This window comes from Platichthys flesus, chromosome 16 (genome assembly GCF_949316205.1).
Source record: "Platichthys flesus chromosome 16, fPlaFle2.1, whole genome shotgun sequence".
Lineage (NCBI taxonomy): Eukaryota > Metazoa > Chordata > Actinopteri > Pleuronectiformes > Pleuronectidae > Platichthys > Platichthys flesus.
In genome coordinates, this window is record NC_084960.1 from 10385075 (window position 1) to 10405735 (window position 20661).

Sequence of the window (20661 nt, forward strand, 5' to 3'; positions counted from 1 at the left end):
TTCAAATCTAAAAGTCACTTTTGTGATCTTCTGATTTGGTCACTGAATGACTTTTGTGGGGGATTCTGAAGTGAAATATGAGGTAAAATACCATTTAGACTTAGTTTCACAACAACAAAGGTCTGCCTGCTCAAGTGACTTGTAAAAAGATGACAGCTTCTCCTCCCGCTACAGACACATATTAATGCTGTAAATGGAGCCTGATAGTGTAGAAGTCAGTCAATGGTTTTATGACTGAGAAGGAAAATTAATGTGACAGGTTGATAAAAACACAGAACCCAAGCCTGCCATTTAAAAGAACAAACAAACATTATTATGAATAGGCTGTGTTTGCCCTCTCATTGAGAATTCTCTCAATTAATCAAACGTTTATTTGTCCCACATCCACCATTATCTGAGCTTCCATTCAAATGCTGTTTCAAGTTAATGATGCATCAAATTTAAATGGCTAAATGAAAATAAAAGGCTTTGTAAAGAAATTGATACACATTACTTGGATGACTGATATGTTTTTGTGATATATTTTGTGTGGGGATAGAAGAAACATCTTACTTGCATTTCTAAATGTTATTACTCTTTCCTCTACATGGTTCAGTGCTCAACTTGACCCTGATCGATCTTCCGGGAATGACGAAGGTTGCCGTCGGTGACCAGCCCGTAGATATTGAGCATCAGATCAGGGAGATGCTGATGCAGTTCATCACCAAGGAGAGTTGTTTGATCCTGGCTGTCACCCCAGCTAACATGGACCTGGCCAACTCGGACGCTCTAAAGATATCCAAGGAGGTGGACCCACAGGGTAAGTGTGTGGCGTATTCGTAGTTAAGGGGTCAGAGAGCAAAACCACATATACAACAACACTAAAACACTCTTTTCAATATTGCTATCCAACCTGAAAGGTTACATGAAACATTGTATCTTGTTATATCCATTACCTCTCATTTGCTGCTTTTTTTATTTGGTTAGAGCCTGACCAATTTATCTGTCACCTGAAAAAATTGAAGTAACAATTTTTACTGTTAATAATTTTCTGCAGGTATGCGCACTATTGGTGTGATAACAAAACTGGACCTGATGGATGAAGGGACAGATGCAAAGGACATTCTTGAAAATAAACTGCTGCCACTGCGGCGAGGTGAGGATCGTGCACACACCCACACAAAGACGCGCTCAGGGATTAAAATGCTCCTTCGACAGGCGACACCGTGAGCCCGGCAGCTGTATGAAACTTTGTGGTCTAGAAAGTTGTCTATTTGAAAGGTAAACAAGACAATTAATGACCCAAACACAAATAATGATGTTGGTTAAGGGCATGTACACGTAGTTTTTTTCCCAGCCGCCTCGGCCTATGACCTGCTTGCCTCACAGCCTCTCCAGGGCTGTTCTGTGACTTTGTGCTTGACAAAAATGAGCATGAAAGAAAACTATATAATACACTAGAACAAAAACAATGGGAAACTGTGTTTATAAACAGCAGCTTGGGTGTAAAAAAAAGTTACAGTGCCTTGCATAAGTATTCACCCCCCTTGGACTTTTTCCCATTATGTACTGTTACTAACTGGAATTCAAATAGACTTAAATAAACTTTTTCCTGTTTGATCAACAAAACATGCATAGTACTTTGGAGGTGCAAAATAAATTTTATTGTGACACAAACAATAATGAGAACAAAAAAGTTGACATCTGTTGGGTGCATAAGTATTCACCCCCCTGTGTCAATACTTGGTAGAACCCCCTTTCGCTGCAATTACAGCTGCAAGTCTTTTGGGGTATGTCTCTACCAGCTTTGCACATCTAGAGATGGAAAGGTTTGTCCATTCTTCTTGGCAAAAAAGATGAAACTCAGTCAGGTTGGATGGAGACTGTCTGTGATCCGCAATCTTCAAGTCTTGCCATAGATTCTCTATTGGATTGAGGTCTTGGCTTTGACTGGGCCATTTTAAGACATTAACATTCTTTAATCCAAACCATTCCTTTGTAGCTCTGGCTGTATGTTTAGGGTCATTGTCCTGCTGGAAGATGAACCTCCGCCCCAGTCTCAAGTCTTTTGCAGACTGCATCAGATTTTCTTCAAGGATTTCCCTATATTTGGCTCCATCCATCTTTCCCTCTATTCTGACCAGTTTCCCTGTACCTGCTGAAGAGAAGCATCCCCACAGCATGATGCTACCACCACCATGTTTCACTGTTGGGATGGTGTGCTCAGGGTGATGGGCAGTGTTGGGTTTTCGCCACACATAGCGTTTTGCATTGAGGCCAAAAAGTTAAATTTTGGTCTCATCTGACCAGAGCACCTTCTTCCACATGTTTGCTGTGTCTCCCACATGGCTTCTGGCAAACTCCAAACAGGATTTTGTATAGATCCCTTTCAACAATGGCTTTTTTCTTGCCACTCTTCCATAAAGGCCAGATTTGTGGAGTAGACGACTAATAGTTGTCCTGTGGACAGATTCTCCCACATCAGCTGTGGATCTCTGCAACTCCTCCAGAGTAACCATGGGCCTCCTGGTTGCTTCTCTGATTAATTTTCTCCTTGTCCGACTCTTCAGTTTGGGTGGACGGCCTCCTCTTGGTAGGTTTGCGGTTGTGCCATATTCTTTCCATTTTCTTATGATGGATTTTATGGTGCTCAGAGAGATGTTCAAAGCTCTGGATATTTTTTTATAACCTAACCCTGCTTCATATTTCTCCACAACTTTATCCCTGACCTGTTTGGTGAGCTCCTTGGTCTTCATGATGCTGTTTGTTCAGTAATGATCTCCAACAAACTCTGAGTCCGTCACAGAACAGGTGTATTTATACTGAGATTAAATTGCAGACATGTGGACCCTATTTACTAATTATGTGACTTGCAAATGTGACTTGTGAATGCAATTGGTCGCACCAGATCTTTGTTAGGGGTTTCACAGTAAAGGGGGTGAATACATATGCACTCAACACTTTTCAGATTTTTATTTGTAAATAATTGTGAAATCCATGTAATATTTCCCCCCACTTCCAAATGATGCACTATTTTGTGTTGGTCCATTACATTAACTCACGATGAAATAAATTTTAATCTGTGGTTATACCATGACAAAATGGAGAAAAGTCCAAAGGGGGTGAATACTTATGCAAGGCACTGTATGTGTGATCATTGCTAATATGTGCATTCATAGAATGATGCTTCTGCAGCCACCTCTGTAGGGACCAGTCCTTACAATATATGTGAATGATGACGCTCTTTATAGGTTCAATTAACTTTAAAACAAGAGTATGATAATCTTGTTACTCAGTCAATGTTTAGTTACATCTCTGAACCAATACAAGATGGAAAGAAAGAAATTTATTGATTTTCGCTTTTAATTAAATATTGAATATAAAATGTTGATAAGCGAGGCATATTGGGCAATATGGATGCACATATCTCAGTAACTAATAATCAGCAATTATTTGACAAGTGGTAGTAGTACAAATAGTATTTTATACTTATATAAAAGGCTATCTTGGTGAGCCATTGAATGGGTGTGATGTGGCTAATAAAATACATTTTAGTATGGTTATTGTTAACTAATACCAATTACCGGGCAGGACAACCAATGCTCAGTATGACACTTTTTATGTTTTTTTTAAATGTTTGCAAAATGTATCAAAGAAGCAAGGACTGTTGTGGAGGTACTGAGGTGTCAGATGTTTCAGTTGAGAGTGACTGTGACTTTATTTTCTTTTGCTTTATAAAAATACTTCCACATTTGCAGGCTATACCTCTGTCTCTAGAGTGACTGTTTGTGTTGCTGTGAGCAGGCTATATCGGTGTGGTGAACCGCAGTCAGAAAGACATTGATGGGAAGAAGGACATTCGTGCTGCTCTGGCTGCAGAGAGGAAGTTCTTCCTGTCCCACCCTAGCTACAGACATATAGCAGAGCGCATGGGCACGCCACATCTGCAAAAGATGCTCAACCAGGTTTACTATCATTTATCTGCTTTTATTTCATTTTCAATCATAAAGTATGCAATTCCTGCAAAGCATGACATTAATTATCTGAAATAATATTACTTCCTTTTCTCTCAAGCAATTGACCAACCACATCAGAGAGACCCTGCCTGGTCTACGCAGTAAGCTGCAGAGTCAGGTCCTCTCCCTCGAGAAGGAGGTGGAGGAGTACAAGAACTTCCGTCCTGATGACCCGACGCGTAAGACCAAGGCCCTGCTGCAGTGAGTGAATCACTCCTCATAAAAACGCAGTTTATGTGAACATTTTACAGCCAAAAGCTTGTTAGTGAAGTAAAATGCTGCAGTAACATTAGATAACTACTATACAGGGCAACTGAGTGAGAGAAGTTTGGACCCTGTGTCTTTACAGTGTAGATGAATGTTTAATAATTCTGTGCTGTATTTCACTGGGTAGTATATTTTGTATGGTATGGTCTGGACCTGCTCTAAATTTACTTAAGTGTCATTATTTTTTCAATAGAAGGAATGTTAACATGAATGTATTTGAAAAGCATGCTGATTAGATTTGATTAATATAGGATTATAACAATACTTACAATTTGAAAGTAAGTTGGGAAATGATAAGATAAATGGATAAAACTGAGCTGAGCCATCTAATACATCACAGAATTATTTCAGCGTGTAGGTACATGCTGCCAACATAAGATCAGTTTTTAAAACGATGACCTCAAATTAACATTATTCTACCCCTCGTGTCAGACATCACTGTACAAATAAAGCTGCAATAATAAAGAATATTTTTTTTTGCAGTGGATTTTCAGTGAGGCTGTAGCTTGAGAGTAGATCTTTCTCACCGGCCTCATGCCTTTTGTGCTTCTCCCTTATCAGGATGGTGCAGCAGTTTGGTGTGGACTTCGAGAAGTGCATTGAAGGCTCTGGGGACCAGGTGGACACCAACGAGCTTTCGGGCGGCGCCAAGATCAACCGCCTCTTCCACGAACGCTTCCCATTTGAACTTGTCAAGGTTAATGTTGAGCCTTACTGATATAGTGTTTTGGATGTAGGCGTCTTCACACAGGTTAAACATTTGTTAAATGTTATTATTTGCCTTTCTCGCTGTTCCTCAGATCGTGTTTGATGAGAAGGAGCTGAGGCGAGAAATCAGTCACGCAATCAAGAATGTTCATGGTGTCAGGCAAGTGAAGTGGAGACAAAAAAAAACACCAGTCTTCCACAGGAGACACACACAGAGCTCAAGAATTACTCCTCTACCCAGCTTCTTTGTCTCTCCCCCCATTAAAGCTGTTATTGTACTATAATTCAAGAATTTTCATCAAAACTAGCTGTCAGACTAAAAGCACCTATTCAGTGTGCTCTGCTGTATGTGAATATTTTCTCTGTCCTGCTCACTGTTCTTCTAATCCCCTTATCTCCTCGCTGCAACACCACCCACTCCTTTCCTGTTTCTGTCTGCTGAAGCATTTAATTATTATAGCATTTTGTGTTACATTTATCTGTGTCAACTGTGTTTTTTTTTTTGTTTTCATGTGTTGCTCATTGATTCTGTTCTCTCAGCCATGTCTCATTTGTGACTGTGTGTTTAATTACTTTGATACCTGGCCATCTTTGGCACTTCATCTGTAATCCCCATGTTGCGCCTTTTGTTATATTAATTTTCTTTCCCTTTGTGCTTCACCTCAAATCTCTTTAGTCACCTGTTTGTCTTTTTGAGTAGCTAATCATCTGTCTATCTGTATATCTGTTTTTTTATTTTCCTTCTGTTTGTTGTTGTTTTTTTCTTTGGCCTACGTGTCCATTAACTGTCCCATCTGTCTGCCGCTGTGCCTCTGTCTCTCTGTGAATCCTCAGAACGGGGCTGTTCACTCCAGACCTGGCGTTTGAGGCCATCGTGAAAAAGCAGATCGTTAAGCTGAAAACGCCCTGTCTCAAATGTATCGATCTGGTCATTCAAGAGCTCATCAACACATTCAGGCAGTGCACCAACAAGGTACTGCAGGTGTCCAGCATCTCCCGACCAAGCCAGGACATAGGGCAAGGGCAACCGCGGGTGCGGCAGAGGGTATCCTGACAAGAGAACATTAGCTGGCGGCTGCTTGCGGCGTCTCTACTAATCACTTTAGTTCTACTGTTTTAAAGAAAGGAACGTTCTTTGCAGTTTGCCCTCAGCCCAGCCCAGCCCTGTGTGTCGGCAGCGATGTCGTGTTGTGGAGTGTTGTGACGGGTGACGTGTCGTCGTGGATATGCGATGTTTCGGGGGCTCAACCTGTCTGAGCATCTCTGGTCTCTTCTGGACAAGCTGCAGGTCTCACCGCTCAGTACATGTAGCCAGCAACACATGAAGGGGGGCATGTAAGCTATGATTTGGCCCAGAGTTGGAGGTGATGTCAACCTCTACTTTATTGAGCTTCAGAGGAAGTGGCTAATTATTGATGAGGGTGTGAAAAACCTGTGGCTTGTCCCTCTCCGCTGCTTGATTTGTCTGTCAACAACTAGAAATTACTAACTGAACAAAACTTTTCTCTTTTATTTCCTTTCTTCTTCCTCTTTTTCTCTTTTCTTAATATCTGCCTATCCTTTCCTCTCTCTCTGACTCTCTCTCTCTGCCACAACCAAATGCAATCTTACCCCATGACCCTTCAGAACGGGGCTCTTCACCCCTGACCTGGCTTTTGAGGCGATAGTCAAAAAGCAGATCCTCAAACTCAAAGAGCCCAGCCTCAAATGTGTGGACCTTGTGGTGTGCGAACTCACAGCACTCGTCATGAAGTGTGCCATTAAGGTAACTAGGGACACACCTTGTTGGACGTTAGCATGGAAAGACAAGGGATCACTTTTCTCTCTAATTATTTATATGTCATCGCCTGTGAAATCAAACCCTTTGCCACTACACTATCCATGCCCACCGAATCAAATGTGTGTATCTTCCTGTCCCAAATCCTTTCCCACTTCTGGAGGTCTCCATACCATTCAGATTGAGCATCAACTTACACATCATGTCTAAAGTTTGGAGCACAACTTCATTTTTTTTTTACCAGTAAGCACCCACAAGGTGTATGACATCAGCATTTATTCATTTTTTTTCCAACTTCCACATTGCATCCTCCATCTGTCCATATCCCAACTCCCCCCTGCCTGCTCCGTCAGTCTGAGCAAAGCGGCGCCTGGCTTCGCTCCCTCACTGACCCACATGTCTGCCTCGCATTCTGCTATCTGCTTTTTGCAAGGGAGTGATATGAGGGTGGTGGTGAGATGATACTAAAAGCCTGTCTGTGCTAGAAGTGGCCGCTTGAAGGAAGCGTTTCCATAGCAACAGTGCTTCGCTGTCATCTTGTGGACAGAGAAAGGAACTGCACACCATGAAACTCAGCCACCGTCCCATCCTCTGCCTCACCTCATTCTTTCACTTTTCCCTTCTCATCAAGTCTTCTCAAAGCTGGAATACTACCAAGACCTTACTCTCAGCCAGTGATGACATGGAAATGGACGTGGTTGCTTTCGAATACGTCCTGATCATGTTTTGATATTAAATGTTTAAAAAAAAAATTGATTCAGTCATCAGCAAATTCACAGCTCTAACATATTGATTCTGTTTTTCCATGAAGTCATCCCTGGGTGATGGTATGTACCTTACCACCTTGTAGAACATACTATCACTTTGTATTTAAAGTGTGTGTGTTTGTGTGCGTGTGTGTGTGGCATTGAAATGTCACTTGACTATCTCTTTCCTTTTTCCTTTGTTCTTTACTTATTCTTACTTCTCACACCTGTTTCTCTTACTTCTTGGTAAGTGTCACTAAGCTCCAGCTCACTTGTAAGCGCGTCTGTGTCAGTGTCCTGGTTTAGTTCTGCAGTTGTGCGTTCTGTTGCTTTTCAGCTCAATTCTTACCCCAGACTGAGAGAAGAGACGGAGAGGATCGTCACCACCCACGTCAGAGAACGAGAAGGGAAGACCAAGGACCAGGTGAGACGCTAGATCGAAAATTGTTAAATGAACAGTAACCTCTGAGTAAAATCACATCCTCAGCATCACCACATTTGCAATTTGCAGCACTAATGACACCATTTAGGTGGAAGATAATTGCTATGGCTATGTTTAAATTAGCTCTAGACCTACTCTCTGTCATACTTACTTTTGTTCAGGTCACAAATGTGAAATATCAGATGTGTGACTTTCTCTAAGTGGTTTGTTAATTGAGACCTCCCCCTCCTAATTGAGATTTTCTGCGTCTAATTAAGGTTCTGCTGCTGATTGACATTGAGCTGTCCTACATCAACACCAACCATGAGGACTTCATAGGCTTTGCGAAGTATGTATGCCTCATCCCCCCTTCCCATCTTTTCTTTCCCAACTGACTGCTTGTTGCCGTTGAGCCAAGCCTCAGCACCGGCACCTTGACCCCGATTAACCTGTTGTCTGAGGTGCACTTGTGATGCCGTAGATTGAGAAAGAAAAGCCCTTTTAATCTTGTATGTCAGCGATAGATACATGTGGAACCTAGCCGCCATGTCGGAAATTTAACAGACTGATCACCACTGTACTGAATCAAAGTGTTAATTAGCCACATTTTTTACGCTGCGGTGCATCAGTGGGATGCTTGCAAATTAGCGATCAAGCCACATCAGAGCATGTGTCTCCTTGTAGAGGCGATGGATCAAGGTTGCATTCGTTGCACCCACCCCCACCCCGGCATGCTACAACGCAACTTCCCCTCCAAACTCGATCAAGCATGCTAGATTGCTGGACAGGTAAACTTCCTGTCTGCTGCAGGCTGTTTGACTGTCACTACAGGGAATGTTTACTGTACCAATCAACAGACCAGGGCGAAATGTTTACTGGAAACTAATTTTTTGGTTGTTATTTCGCTATACAGTTTCGTCTGTTTGAGTTAAGTCGAAGTAGCATGTAGTTGAGTGGAGCTCCCCTGCTCTGCTTCGGTCTTGCCATTGACTGATTTAAAAAAAGCAAACCCCTCGTGTGTGTTTGCCTGTGCGTGTGTGTGTGAGGGGGTATGCCGAGCCGCTGCATGGCACGTGGATTGCTGTAATTTGTCAGAGGTAAGCCCAGGCTGTGTAACAGTTTTCATGACGTCACTTTCAGTCTTGACTACAGAAGGCTGGATGATGGTAGCCCCCCAGGGTACAGCAACAACAGGTGGGCTGAGAGAAAGATTGTAGGGTTGTGTGTACAGTGTGTTTGAAAGAGACCGTTTGAGCCTCCATATTGTCCAAATTCCCCTACAGTCCACTTGACCGTCATGTATGTGTGTTGTAGTTCATTTGGTCTACTAATGCAAGAAATGTCTCTCTGTATGTAGCCTGCATATCTCGAGATCAGTTCATCTTATCGAACCTCAGGAAGTGGAGTTTTTAGTTCGGTGTGATTTGAACATTTGATACGTTTATTATATATAAACGTTGAATAAACCGGAGACCTACATTCTGTAGCAGTGGCAGCTGGGACTCGATCACGACAACGGGCACGTTCATGACAATGCCAGAGGCGACTGATTCTCCAGTTCAGAGATCTGCGTAGTCAAGCTTTACCGAACTTAGAACTTAATAAACAGGTGAACATCTTTGTGCAGCAGCTTCAGGGTTCTGCCATCTCAGTCCAGCAGCATCTTTATTTGTCGTGGCTCAATTACTCCAGGTATCATTTACAGTTTCAGTAAGAAAGCTGCAACCAGCATCACCGCAGGCCAAGTAAACACTCCATTCCAAACAGGCATGTTCACATAGGGCACTGCAATAGTACAAACATGCAAAACCTTTTATTTTGCATTAGAGTATAAAACATATTTACCATGACTAGTGATAGTGAATATGTTACGCAGGTTTTCTGTGGCGTGTCATCAATATTTCTTGTCTTTTCTCTTCGTCTTTGTGTAATGACAGTGCCCAGCAGAGGAACACAGCCACAAACAAGAAGAGGGCCATACCCAACCAGGTACGTTTCATCACTTCGCTCTGGCCTTTTCACCAATCTCAGATTTAATCTCCCTTGACTGATGCCTCCCATTACCAGCCGATTAATCAACCATGTGAAAGTAACTCACTCCAGCAGTGATTTAGCTCATAGCCTTTAATCTGGCCTGACCTATCTGTTAACGATACTCCCCTGTACATTATTTAGCTAATATTGTTAAAGTGAGTACTTTTCATTTACTGTTGAGCTCAGATTGACATTTATATACATGTGTGTTCATATGTGTTTGTAAGATCTTGAAACACAATTATGAAACTGCTCATCAGCATCAGAGGTTGCAGTGCCAGTGGGGGGGGGGATGCTTTAGTGAAATTACCGGAGACCTTGCTTCTCTGCTTTTTCTGAAACAAGCATTTGTCTCCACGGCTATTATTAATTGCTGTTTGCATGTGATCCAGGCATGATGTTCTACGAAGCAACAATTAATCACAGGACTATGTGGATTGTTTTGTTGCCTTCCCATTAACCCACAAGCATCTTTTGGTATTGAAATTGAGAATGTGCATGGACCCTGCACCTATCGACTGAGCTACAAATATGACATAACCAAATGTGATATACTTGAAATAATTCTAATAGCATGTAACTCTATTCCCCTCTCTCTCCCTCCTTTCTATTTCTCTCTCTCTCCTGCCTCTCATCATCTGTCTTTCTCTGGTGGGCTTATGGATTTCCTGCTTCCTCCTCCTTTTTCCTCCCTCAAACCTGTCATTCTTACCACCCTCCTACTTCCCCGCCTTTTCTTTTTCTTCCAACCCTCCACCTCTCACCCTTTTCTCTCTCCATCTCCCCATTTCTAATCTGTCTCTCATCTTTGCTTGCTTAATCTCTCATTTCTTTTGGCTTTGATGTTATACTGCCCCTTCCCCTCCACTTTGCTTGAATTCCCCCTCCCCCTATTAATGCAGGGTGAAATTCTGGTAAGTACCCCACAGATTTAAACCACACCCTGCCCGGGGGCAGCAGTGGTTTGCCATGCAAAGGAACTGAGGCCATCACATAAAGGTCAGCCAATATGGTTAGGGTGGCAAAGACAGACTGCTGTGAGGTAACAGGATAAACAAACCTTTCGCTATAATAAGTTGTTCTACCCTTCTGCAGCTTGGCGGACTGGGAGAGGGCCATGAGGAGAAGGTAGAGTCTCCAGATGAATCAAACTTGTTTGATCAGTTACCAGTAATTTGGACTGATCAAACTGATGTTTGGTTAGTTTCCAGTAATTTGGACTTTATTTAAAGTAACACCTATCATATTTGATCTTGTTATTCTCGGTTTAATTTTGATACGACAGTAATTGTCTCTTATTTTACACTGCTACTAACAATTTACAACAATATTTTAAACAACATGTGAATTTCCCCCACAATATATCTTTGGTAGCATTCCTGTTTTTTCTAAGAGAACCACAGAGAGATAAATCTTCCACCATCGACCAGCGGCGGCTTCAGTTCTGACTTGTCTCTGGTATTATACCTCTGCTGCTGCCTCATGCATGGTGCCGCTATAGTTTGCCTTAGGAGAATCATCCTAAACATCACTGGGAACAAAACAGGGAGGGAGTGGGTAGCGAGAACACAACACACAACCAAAATCAACAATCATATAACTAGGATACTTTCAGATATCTCCGATTTCTAGTGTTATTCGTTTTTGGATTCAATGCATGTTAATACGAAATTTAAAAAAAAATCACTTCTCCTTGTCTCTACTTGTTATTTCTGTATTCAGATCTGATCAAAAAAAATTACAATTTATATGGTGTCATGGCTTTTGGATGTATTTCGTTGATTTGATCAAAATTCTCTATCTCCATCATCAATTATCAAGACAAATCCAAATAGGGCTGTTTCCTTTTACTCTTTACTTTATCTCAGATGTAATTTCACATCTTTGAATAAACCAATTAACATGACAAGTAGATTTACAAGTAGATTTACAGGGTTGAATATTGTATTCCAGTTGTCTATTTGAAACAAAAAAGCATCCCATTAAAAGAATGTCTGACACTGTTAATGTCATCTTGGTACTAACATTTCTGACTGGCTTGACAGTGGGATTTAAAACTCCTTGTTATCTAAGAAGTTTAAGTAATGTCCTCGCCAAGGCAACTACCAGTTTAGCTCCTATGCTCTTGCCTCCTTTCCCATGTTTGTGTTGGCGCTTTTCAACTTATGAGCCTTTTTTTTCTCAATAACTCAGTTCAGCTCTGCTGGAGGCAGAGGGAGTTCAGGAGGGAGAGGTCTAAAGCAGCCTTTGAAAGTGACAGTTCCACTTAGCTTTACTTTACACGAGAACACTCTTACACAGATAGTTTCCCCATTTGTACTTGAGATGCACGGGAGTCCATTTGGAAATATTGAGAGACAGTTGTGAAGAGGGCTCCTCTAAAATACATGTCGTATTTTCCTTAGAGTGATTCACTTAACCCGGCCTCTCAGTCTCAGTGATGTATTTTGTCCCTCTCCATCTCTCCATTTCAAATTTTGACTTTGCCGTTATCATTTCTGTCATAGCATTGACCCTACTAACTATGTGAATGCTGGCTTCTGAATTGAATCCTTTCTTCTGATTAACACCCGTCTTTAACCTTCTCTTCACCCCATATTTTACTCATCCAGGAATTCAGCCCCTGATTGAGTCCAGTTAACCCACTAAACCTGATCATTTTGGACTAGATTTTTTACTGACCCGTTAACACTAACATACTGCCGCCGACCTGTGTTTGACTGAGTGTTGGGACTAGCCTCGTCTGGACACCATCTGGTCCTGTTTATTGGTTTAAATATTCCTTTTCTGTTGAATGGAATTCCACAAGTACTACATCCCTCTTCGCTTTTTTCAACTAAACAATCTGATGCTTTTTTTTAAACATTTAACCATATTAATAACGGCATGTTACAGTCACGCCATGTTAACTCATTTGATTTCATCAATCGCTTTGTAGTACAAAACAAAACATGATTGATATTAGGATAAAAAAAATAACCAAATTGAGTGACCTTGCAGGTAAGGAGGTAAGATTTTATTAGTGTTAGTCACATCACTGTATTTTGTCACCAATGCATAAACCTGATTGATAAAGCTGTTTTCCTCCTTCCTCCTGGTGCCCCCACTCTCCCTACCACCCTTCTCTTTCTTCTTCTCGCTGTGCAGGTTATCAGGAAAGGCTGGCTAACCATCAACATCAGCATCATGAAAGGAGGCTCCAAGGAGTACTGGTTTATCCTGACCGCTGAGTCCCTTTCCTGGTACAAAGACGAGGAGGTGAGACAAATGGCTAAATAGGACGACACAGCTCCACATGGATGCATAGACATTAAGATACCATATTAAGCACTGTGAAGATAAACTATCCCCAAGTGACGATCATCCTCTGTGGTTGGAGGCGTGTGTGTCCCAGCCCAGCCTAACCAATGTGCAGACTACTGTTCAGCTGTAGCCTGATGAACAGGTAGTCTGAACACTGGGCAGGCGGGGGGGTTAGGACTCTGGTGGCTGATGGGGGGAAGGACCCTGAGGTCATTGCAGCTGCAGGTCGCCATCCTAGGACACAGAGGGGCACAGAGAGCAAACATTACTCAGTTTCACTCGGCGAAAAAATTAAAAAAAACATACAAAGAAAAGTCACATTCATGGAAACGACTGCTAAATTAGAACCAATACTGTTTTTTATCGTGTTAAATACAACTCAATATAAAAAAAATATTAGCTAATATTACTTTCAACTGATTCAGGTCAATAAATCTAGGTCAATAAGATGGTTGGACGGTGGTTCCTCTTGAGTAAACTCCGCTCCACAGTTTGTTTATGTTTTATACATTTCAAAGCTTCTATTCAAGGACTTGGAGAGAAACATTCTGTTCATAAACTGATGCATAAAGTTTACGTGACTGAAAACCAGATGATCGTTTTTTTAACCGATTGTATAATCTTAGACTATATTCAAAAGACTGACCTAACTAAACATGCACATTTGCCTCCAAATATTCGTAAGCATTTGGGATTTACTTACTCGCCGCTCGATCTTCTTCGTAAGGCCTCAGTCATATCCATTCTTCTGCGTCATAAAAAGACAGCTACAAACTACTGCTAAAGATGCAGCTGCGGTCCTTTGGTCTCGGAGTGGCCGGCCACCAAAATGGAATCGGTACATGTTAAGTCGGTTGCCTTGTGCGAAGAGGCAGAGAAAGAAAGAACGGGAGAGGTAGGATGGTGGAGGCAAACTGACGTGGCAGGCGGGCTGAAATGTTCCAGCCGGGATCTGACTTTGGAATTTGCAGGAAATCGTACTGGGTTACGGGGGCCGAAGGGGGGGTGTGATTGTGTGTGTGTGCGCAAGTGTGCTTGTGTGTAGGCGTTTGTGCGTTTGTATATTTTAGGGTTTGGACTGTTGATCATATCCGTACAAATGCAAGTTTATGCACACAGCCAAATTATTCACGCTAGGGATTTTGTATGTTTGTCTTTGCACGTGCGGTTATGTATTTGGCTCGTTGTGTTTGTGTGTCTGTGTGTCTATGTGTGTGTGTATCTGTAGTGGGGGTGGGGGATTGTGAGGAGCTGTGAGTGATGTAACTGTTGGGCCTGCGCCGCTCGCTGTGTAAGTGCGGACTAAAATGAATCCAGATGTCTGCGCTCAACAGTGAAAGCTGGCACCCCATCCCCCAGAACTCCCTCATGCTCCTCCTTTTCTCCCTCTCTTCCTCCTCCGCCTCCTCCTCCACCTCCTCTCGGTCACCATACATTTCTCCATCTCACCAACTTGGTGGTCGTCCACACAGAGGAAATGCATTCCATTGTATCTGCTCATCAGTGGAGAAGTGTCTGACTCACTCTCCTCTGTTTTCTTCTTCATTACAGAAATATAAACACACAGCGAATATATAAAAATTCCGCCTGTTCTGTGCTTTAGGTTTCAAGTTTTTTTTACTTATGTATTGTGTGTCATCTGTAAATACATGTTTCTTTTCTGTCTCATCTTAGGAAAAAGAGAAGAAGTATATGCTGCCGCTGGATAACCTGAAGATCAGAGATGTGGAGAAAGGCTTTATGTCCACAAAGCACACCTTCGCAATCTTCAACACAGAGCAAAGGTCAGGGTTATGTAGTCAACAGAGTTTTTTTTTTGTTTTTTTTACCAGACTGAATGCCCATTGACCTCAACATTGTGTTCTTGTGTATCCTTGTGCACTGAGTTGGCCTACATATTCACAACCACTTTTGTTTCTCTGTTGTTTGTGTGTGCAGAAACGTCTACAAGGATCTTCGTCAGGTAGAACTGGCCTGTGATTCTCAAGAGGATGTGGACAGCTGGAAAGCATCTTTCCTCAGGGCGGGAGTGTATCCGGAGAAGGACCAGGTATGAGGGTGCTGCTTTGTGTTTCTTCAAAGTCCATGAATTAGTTAAATCACGTGTCAGTGCATGTGATGGTATGTGAGTGTGTTTATTCTTCACCATTGTTGTTACTGTGTGTTGCTCAGACGGAGAATGAAGATGCTGCTCCTGCAGACACATTTTCTATGGACCCTCAGTTGGAGCGACAGGTGGAAACCATCCGCAACCTTGTGGATTCGTACATTGGCATCATCAACAAATCCATCAGAGACCTCGTGCCCAAGACCATCATGCATCTCATGATCAATAGTGTGAGTCCATTAGTACTTAGGTTCTAAAATGGACCTCCAACTACAAAGGCACTAAGTAGAGCACATACCCTGCCAAGGCTTAGTGTCGAGCTTTTGTAAAGGAAAAAGAAAGAGAAATTCAGATTATATATTAATAATTCACCACATTGGACAAACTTATAGATCCCATCGCCGTAATTATATCAAGATTCATACACCATTTCCTTTTCTCCTTGTTTTGCAAAATTTAAGTGAAAGTGATGAATAATATTCTATGAACTGCACTTAACTGTAATGGGATTTTTTTACTGGCCCATTTCTCAACCAAGCTTGAAAACCTGCTGGGTGCTAAATGTGTATCCCTGCTGACAAATTAACAAACCAACAATCGGATTCCAATGAAAACATAGACTCCTTAGCGGAGGGAACAAAAGAGGTCCTTTGAGTTACTTACATTAACACTGTGCGTCCTCTCTCACCTCAGCAGGTCTGCTATGCTGAATGCTCACACTATCTGAATCTCTACCTCAACACTAAATATCCTCTATTCACTGCTCTGTATGGCCTGAAAACTCAATATTATAACACTGCATGTAGAAAATATGCTCCTTACAAATCAAATACTGTACAGCTGAATGCAAACTCTCTGAGCCTGTATGTATCTATAAATGCATGTTATATGCCTATAGCGATTTATTATCTAGCAATTGTAGCGTCGTACATTACCTTATGACTTATAAAAGTAGTCACTAAGCTCCAATCTAATCAACTGCAGTTTAATTAGGTCTACATGTCACTGCACCATTGAGTTGTGATGAATAGTGTTTAGTTAGTCCGTGTTTTTATATATAACACAAGGTCATTACCTTGAAGCCACTAATTAACAGAGTTTATGATGCAGGCTCACAGTTACATGGCCACTGTGCGTTTATTATGTTCTAGTGTGCTCACTTGATGTCAGTCCAGAAACAGCTACACACATGCACGCACACACAAACATCACTAACTTCCCACTGTTGTCCACTTAGCAGCTCTTTTCCAGGATTTATGAATTCTGTTGCAGTTAATTAGTCTCCTCCCTTCCTTTCTCTGGCTTTTCACTTTTACAATTTATCAACCTGTTCTCAATGTTAATCAATGTAAGATTCCACCTTCTATTTTTGAATAATCTTATCTTCCATTTAGGCAAAGGATTTCATCCACTCGGAGCTGCTGGCCTACCTCTACTCGTCCGGGGATCAGAACAGCCTCATGGAGGAGTCGGCTGACCAGGCCCAGCGGAGAGACGAAATGTTGCGCATGTATCATGCGCTCAGGGAGGCGCTGCAAATCATTGGCGACATCAGCACCACCACCATCTCCACCCCAGTTCCCCCACCTGTAGCTGACAACTGGAGGCAAGAAGCCAGGTGAGAGGGGTAACGGATGGAAAATACTGAATCCAATGATGCAGCAAAATGTACACAATAATCAAGATTTAAATACTAAAATTTAAAACAAAATTTTAACGTCTGCTGAAAAAAAAAGGTGATCAATGCCAAATCCAAATTTGAGCATCAAAACTACTCCCAAATTTTTCTTCGAGAGTGGGCTCCGATAAAAATGCAGGAGAATTAATCAGACATTCATTTCATTTTACTCTGTCATATTCTTCTCTCAGCCCAACCCCTCAGCGCAGGCCCCCTCCTTCAACTGCCCCGGCCCCCAGCCGCCCACCTGCTGTCCGAGGGGGGCCGACACCAGGACCACCCATGAACCCTTCCCCTGCCTTTGGAGCCTCGCTTAACCCCTCTCCTGCCTTTGGTGCGCCACCAATCCCCTCTCGCCCAGGCCCACCCATCAACGCCTTCAACAGCCACCAGGATCCCTTCAGCGCACCGCCCCTGATCCCCTCCCGGCCAGCCCGTGTCCCGCCCGGTGTACCAAGGTACGACTTTTCTACATGATGTCATCATCTGTGTCATGTATATTTATTCGGTTTTATTTCACTGTATTAGTAATGTTTTGTCACCAAAATCTCCTCCTCCTCTGTCTTTCAAGAGTCAAAGGCGCCATTTTTTCACACCGACTAGTTTCCTGTCTTAATGTTTACAATAATTTGTCTGAATTCATTCCCCTCTCAGTTTTAGGTGTGTATCTTTCTTTTGGTCTGTATGTCTTCATGTCCTCGACTCCTATCTTCACTCTGTCGGGATGTTTCAGTTTCGCCACCATCTCTCTGTGAGCACGTCTCAATCTTTTTTTGCTTTATCTTCTCTCCTTGTTGCAGCCGAAGACCCCCCGGCGCTCCTTCTCACCGGCCCACCATTATCCGCCCTGCTGAACACTCCCTGCTAGACTAGACCTGTGGCCATTCCCACCTATGTGTGTGTGTTTGTGCGTTGGTGTGTGTATCGGCACACTATAGGCCGAGACCCGAGGGGAGGGGCTGAATGATAGGGGTTCACACTGTGCAACGTCCAGCCGTATTAAAGTCTATTCAAGCAATGTTAATAAGCTGCTAATACTGTCTTTATCAGTGCACATGAAAGAAAGAAAGCAAGCCCTTAACCACTTGAATATTACATTTGACTGCTGTGGAATGTGTGTAGCACAAAATGAAAAACCCAGCTGATCAGTTAGATAGAGACGATTTATCAAATTCAGGCTTTTTTATTGTAAAAATTGCTTAATTTCCACTGACAAGGTTTCATGCAGGGTCCCATCAAATAACTTATTAAGTGTTGCTGGCTGCCGTTCCTCTCCCCTCCCTCAGCCTTTTTAGATCCCCGAGAATAGATCACTGTGTGATATACACACATAACCGGTTGTTAATGTTTCACTGGGTTTTCATTTCCTAACTGATTTCATGCTGAAAAAACAATAGCTTATTATCACTGTTGTAATTCTGAAGGTTTTGATTACAACCCCCCCGTGTTATTTTATTTAAGTGGCTTTGTCCTTTTTAAACTTAAACTAATCTCAGCTGAAGCAAAGCATGAGGGGACACATAGTCAGGGTCGCATGAGACTGAGCGAGGAACCTACAGCTTCCCCGTCTTGTCAAATATTCTTCCACAATGAAAAGATGTCAGCCAGATTGGCCGTTACAATCCCAGCACTTCTAGCCATCTCAGCCTTACAACCAGCCACATGTAACAGGGATGTTATTGTCCGTTACCAGAACACTATGCACAAAAACCCAGGGGAGCAAGCAAGACTTTGTGGGGCGCTCTCTCTCTCTCTCTCTCTCCGCTAATTCCGAGTTGCCAAAGCCTTGTATTTTAAATCCCTTTATTCTCCGTTGAACCCCAACGAGGCCTTGAGCCTTCGGGTAGACTTTGTTCATTCCTGGATTAGCTGGCTCATAAAAAAACGGAACACACAGCACAGTGTCCTCTCGGAGAGGATCAAACTCAGTGAAGCGGTTGGGGGGGTGTCAATGAGGACAGGTCTGTGATGTAGAGTATAATCGAGGTATGAAGCATAGAGGAGTTGGCACATCTCACTCTGGGACATGAATTATTGCTATCAGTCCTGCTTCCATATATTAAAACATATTGTATATAGCTGGCCTATACTGGGGAGTTAGCACTTGTATTTCATTTAATTCCAGGGATGATGACAAAAAACACAATTGAAGCCCATACGACTTGTCATTGAGAGGAAGCACTAACACAGTCACTTCATTAGCTTCAGATGTAGGGAAAAAGAGGTTGCTTAGCTCCTGGTGCATTATTTATAACCTGGGCATTTGTTATTTCTTCTGATGATTTGGCCGCAATTGTGTCAGCTGTGTATCACTATATATATATATTAACCAGACCCCTCAGCTTCTATTGGACTGTTTTAGATTCTGCTACAGGGATGAATCCTCTGTTTATTGTCTGAACATGTTTTGAGAGGGCACTCGGGCTCAACACACCGCTGTGATCATTTGATGTGAATTTCATCTGTTCGGTCACCTGACCAATTTTTGTAGGTGTGTTGGGGAAAAACTGGGGGAGGGTGACCTTGATAATCTGGATGTTTCCATTTTTGGTTTGATCAGTAGAAATGGTGAGAGGGTGGTGGGAGTTGTGGTGTGTGAAGGCACATCCTGTCTTGAGAAGCTGTCTCGACTTGTTCTCACCACAGAGGACTGAAACTTGATTAAACAACCCGACAAGAAAAATGTAAAAATTTCCCAAAACCACAGACTCTCAAGACAGAATGTGTTTCTTTTTTTCTTTTTTTTTTATCTTCCCCTGCATTTCTCTACGGGTCCGGCTTTCAGTGACAGCGCCAGAAATTAAAAATGTTCTTATAAAATGGCACTGAATCTTTAAACTGAAGAATCAACACGTCAGACCTCCGGTTCACAAAGTAATTCATGTTTTTAAAAGTTCTGGTTCAGTTCTACTGGCTTATTTCCTTGTGCCTGTCACTCGAGCCTGTCCTGAGAGAACAGACTGTAAATGCCCTGTTATGCATTAAGTTGTATCCTTCCTCTTTCCCGCCTCTCTCTGGATGTGGTGGAAGGGGTTGGAAACCAACCTGCAAAAATCTCTTTTCTTTTTTTGTTTTGAAAACCTTTGTCAAGTGCCTCTGTAGCAATGGATTGATTTGAATAAACAAAAAAAATGACCTAATTCCGCAAAGAGAGTAAATAAAGGTGTTGTGTACAATAAAGGGACTGGCTCAGGTGGTTGGTGTCTCCTTGTGTCCTGTGTGATCCACTCTTCTCTCTCTCTCTCTCTCAGATAACGTACTGTAGCGCCCCTCCTGGGTTTCCTCTCCTCACTTTTCTCCGTCTCCACAACTAATCCAATACACACTGACTTAAAGCAGCTCATGTTCCTATGGCAACCCTCGACCGGCAGCCTCCCTGCTTCAGACAGGCAGCGCTCGGACCGCGGTTGCTGATCCTCAGCACAAATGCGCAGTTTCAACATATGCCAAGGGATGAACAAAAGAATCAAAACCTTTTCATAGTAGAAGATTTTTTTTTTTTGTGTTCGTATTTTCACAGTCTATAAAAAAGGGAAGAAGTGATCCCCTTTGTTTTCTGATTTTGAAGAATAAAACAAAAGCTTACAAGGAGGGTGAATATTTTTGATATGCACTGGCTGTTTAT

The 20661-nt window shown here is 42.4% G+C and overlaps 1 protein-coding gene and 1 long non-coding RNA gene across 6 annotated transcripts in view; one reads left to right on the top strand and one right to left on the bottom strand.

Moving 5' to 3' along the window:
* dnm2a (dynamin 2a) overlaps window positions 1–20661 on the top strand; it is a 28347-nt gene that overhangs the window by 6741 nt on the left and 945 nt on the right. The window contains exons 4-21 of one of the 5 annotated variants that reach the window (XM_062408355.1): window positions 596–799; window positions 1037–1135; window positions 3784–3944; window positions 4054–4196; window positions 4824–4959; window positions 5063–5130; window positions 5805–5943; window positions 7831–7917; window positions 8193–8263; window positions 9852–9903; window positions 10851–10862; window positions 13096–13206; window positions 14926–15035; window positions 15190–15301; window positions 15424–15588; window positions 16753–16976; window positions 17228–17494; window positions 17837–20232. In XM_062408355.1, coding sequence (XP_062264339.1) covers window positions 596–799; window positions 1037–1135; window positions 3784–3944; window positions 4054–4196; window positions 4824–4959; window positions 5063–5130; window positions 5805–5943; window positions 7831–7917; window positions 8193–8263; window positions 9852–9903; window positions 10851–10862; window positions 13096–13206; window positions 14926–15035; window positions 15190–15301; window positions 15424–15588; window positions 16753–16976; window positions 17228–17494; window positions 17837–17909 — 2234 coding nt within the window. In that variant the 3' untranslated portion in view covers window positions 17910–20232. Of the gene's footprint in view, window positions 1–595; window positions 800–1036; window positions 1136–3783; window positions 3945–4053; window positions 4197–4823; window positions 4960–5062; window positions 5131–5804; window positions 5944–7830; window positions 7918–8192; window positions 8264–9851; window positions 9904–10850; window positions 10863–11043; window positions 11077–13095; window positions 13352–14925; window positions 15036–15189; window positions 15302–15423; window positions 15589–16752; window positions 16977–17227; window positions 17495–17836; window positions 20233–20661 lie in introns of those variants that run through there. The other 4 variants (XM_062408354.1, XM_062408357.1, XM_062408356.1 and 1 more) reach the window with 4 other exon arrangements.
* On the bottom strand, window positions 12938–14403 carry LOC133971127 (uncharacterized). Its single transcript, XR_009924358.1, has 2 exons — window positions 13955–14403; window positions 12938–13485 (listed from the first exon to the last, which is right to left on the bottom strand). It is a non-coding gene; the product is annotated as an uncharacterized LOC133971127 (long non-coding RNA).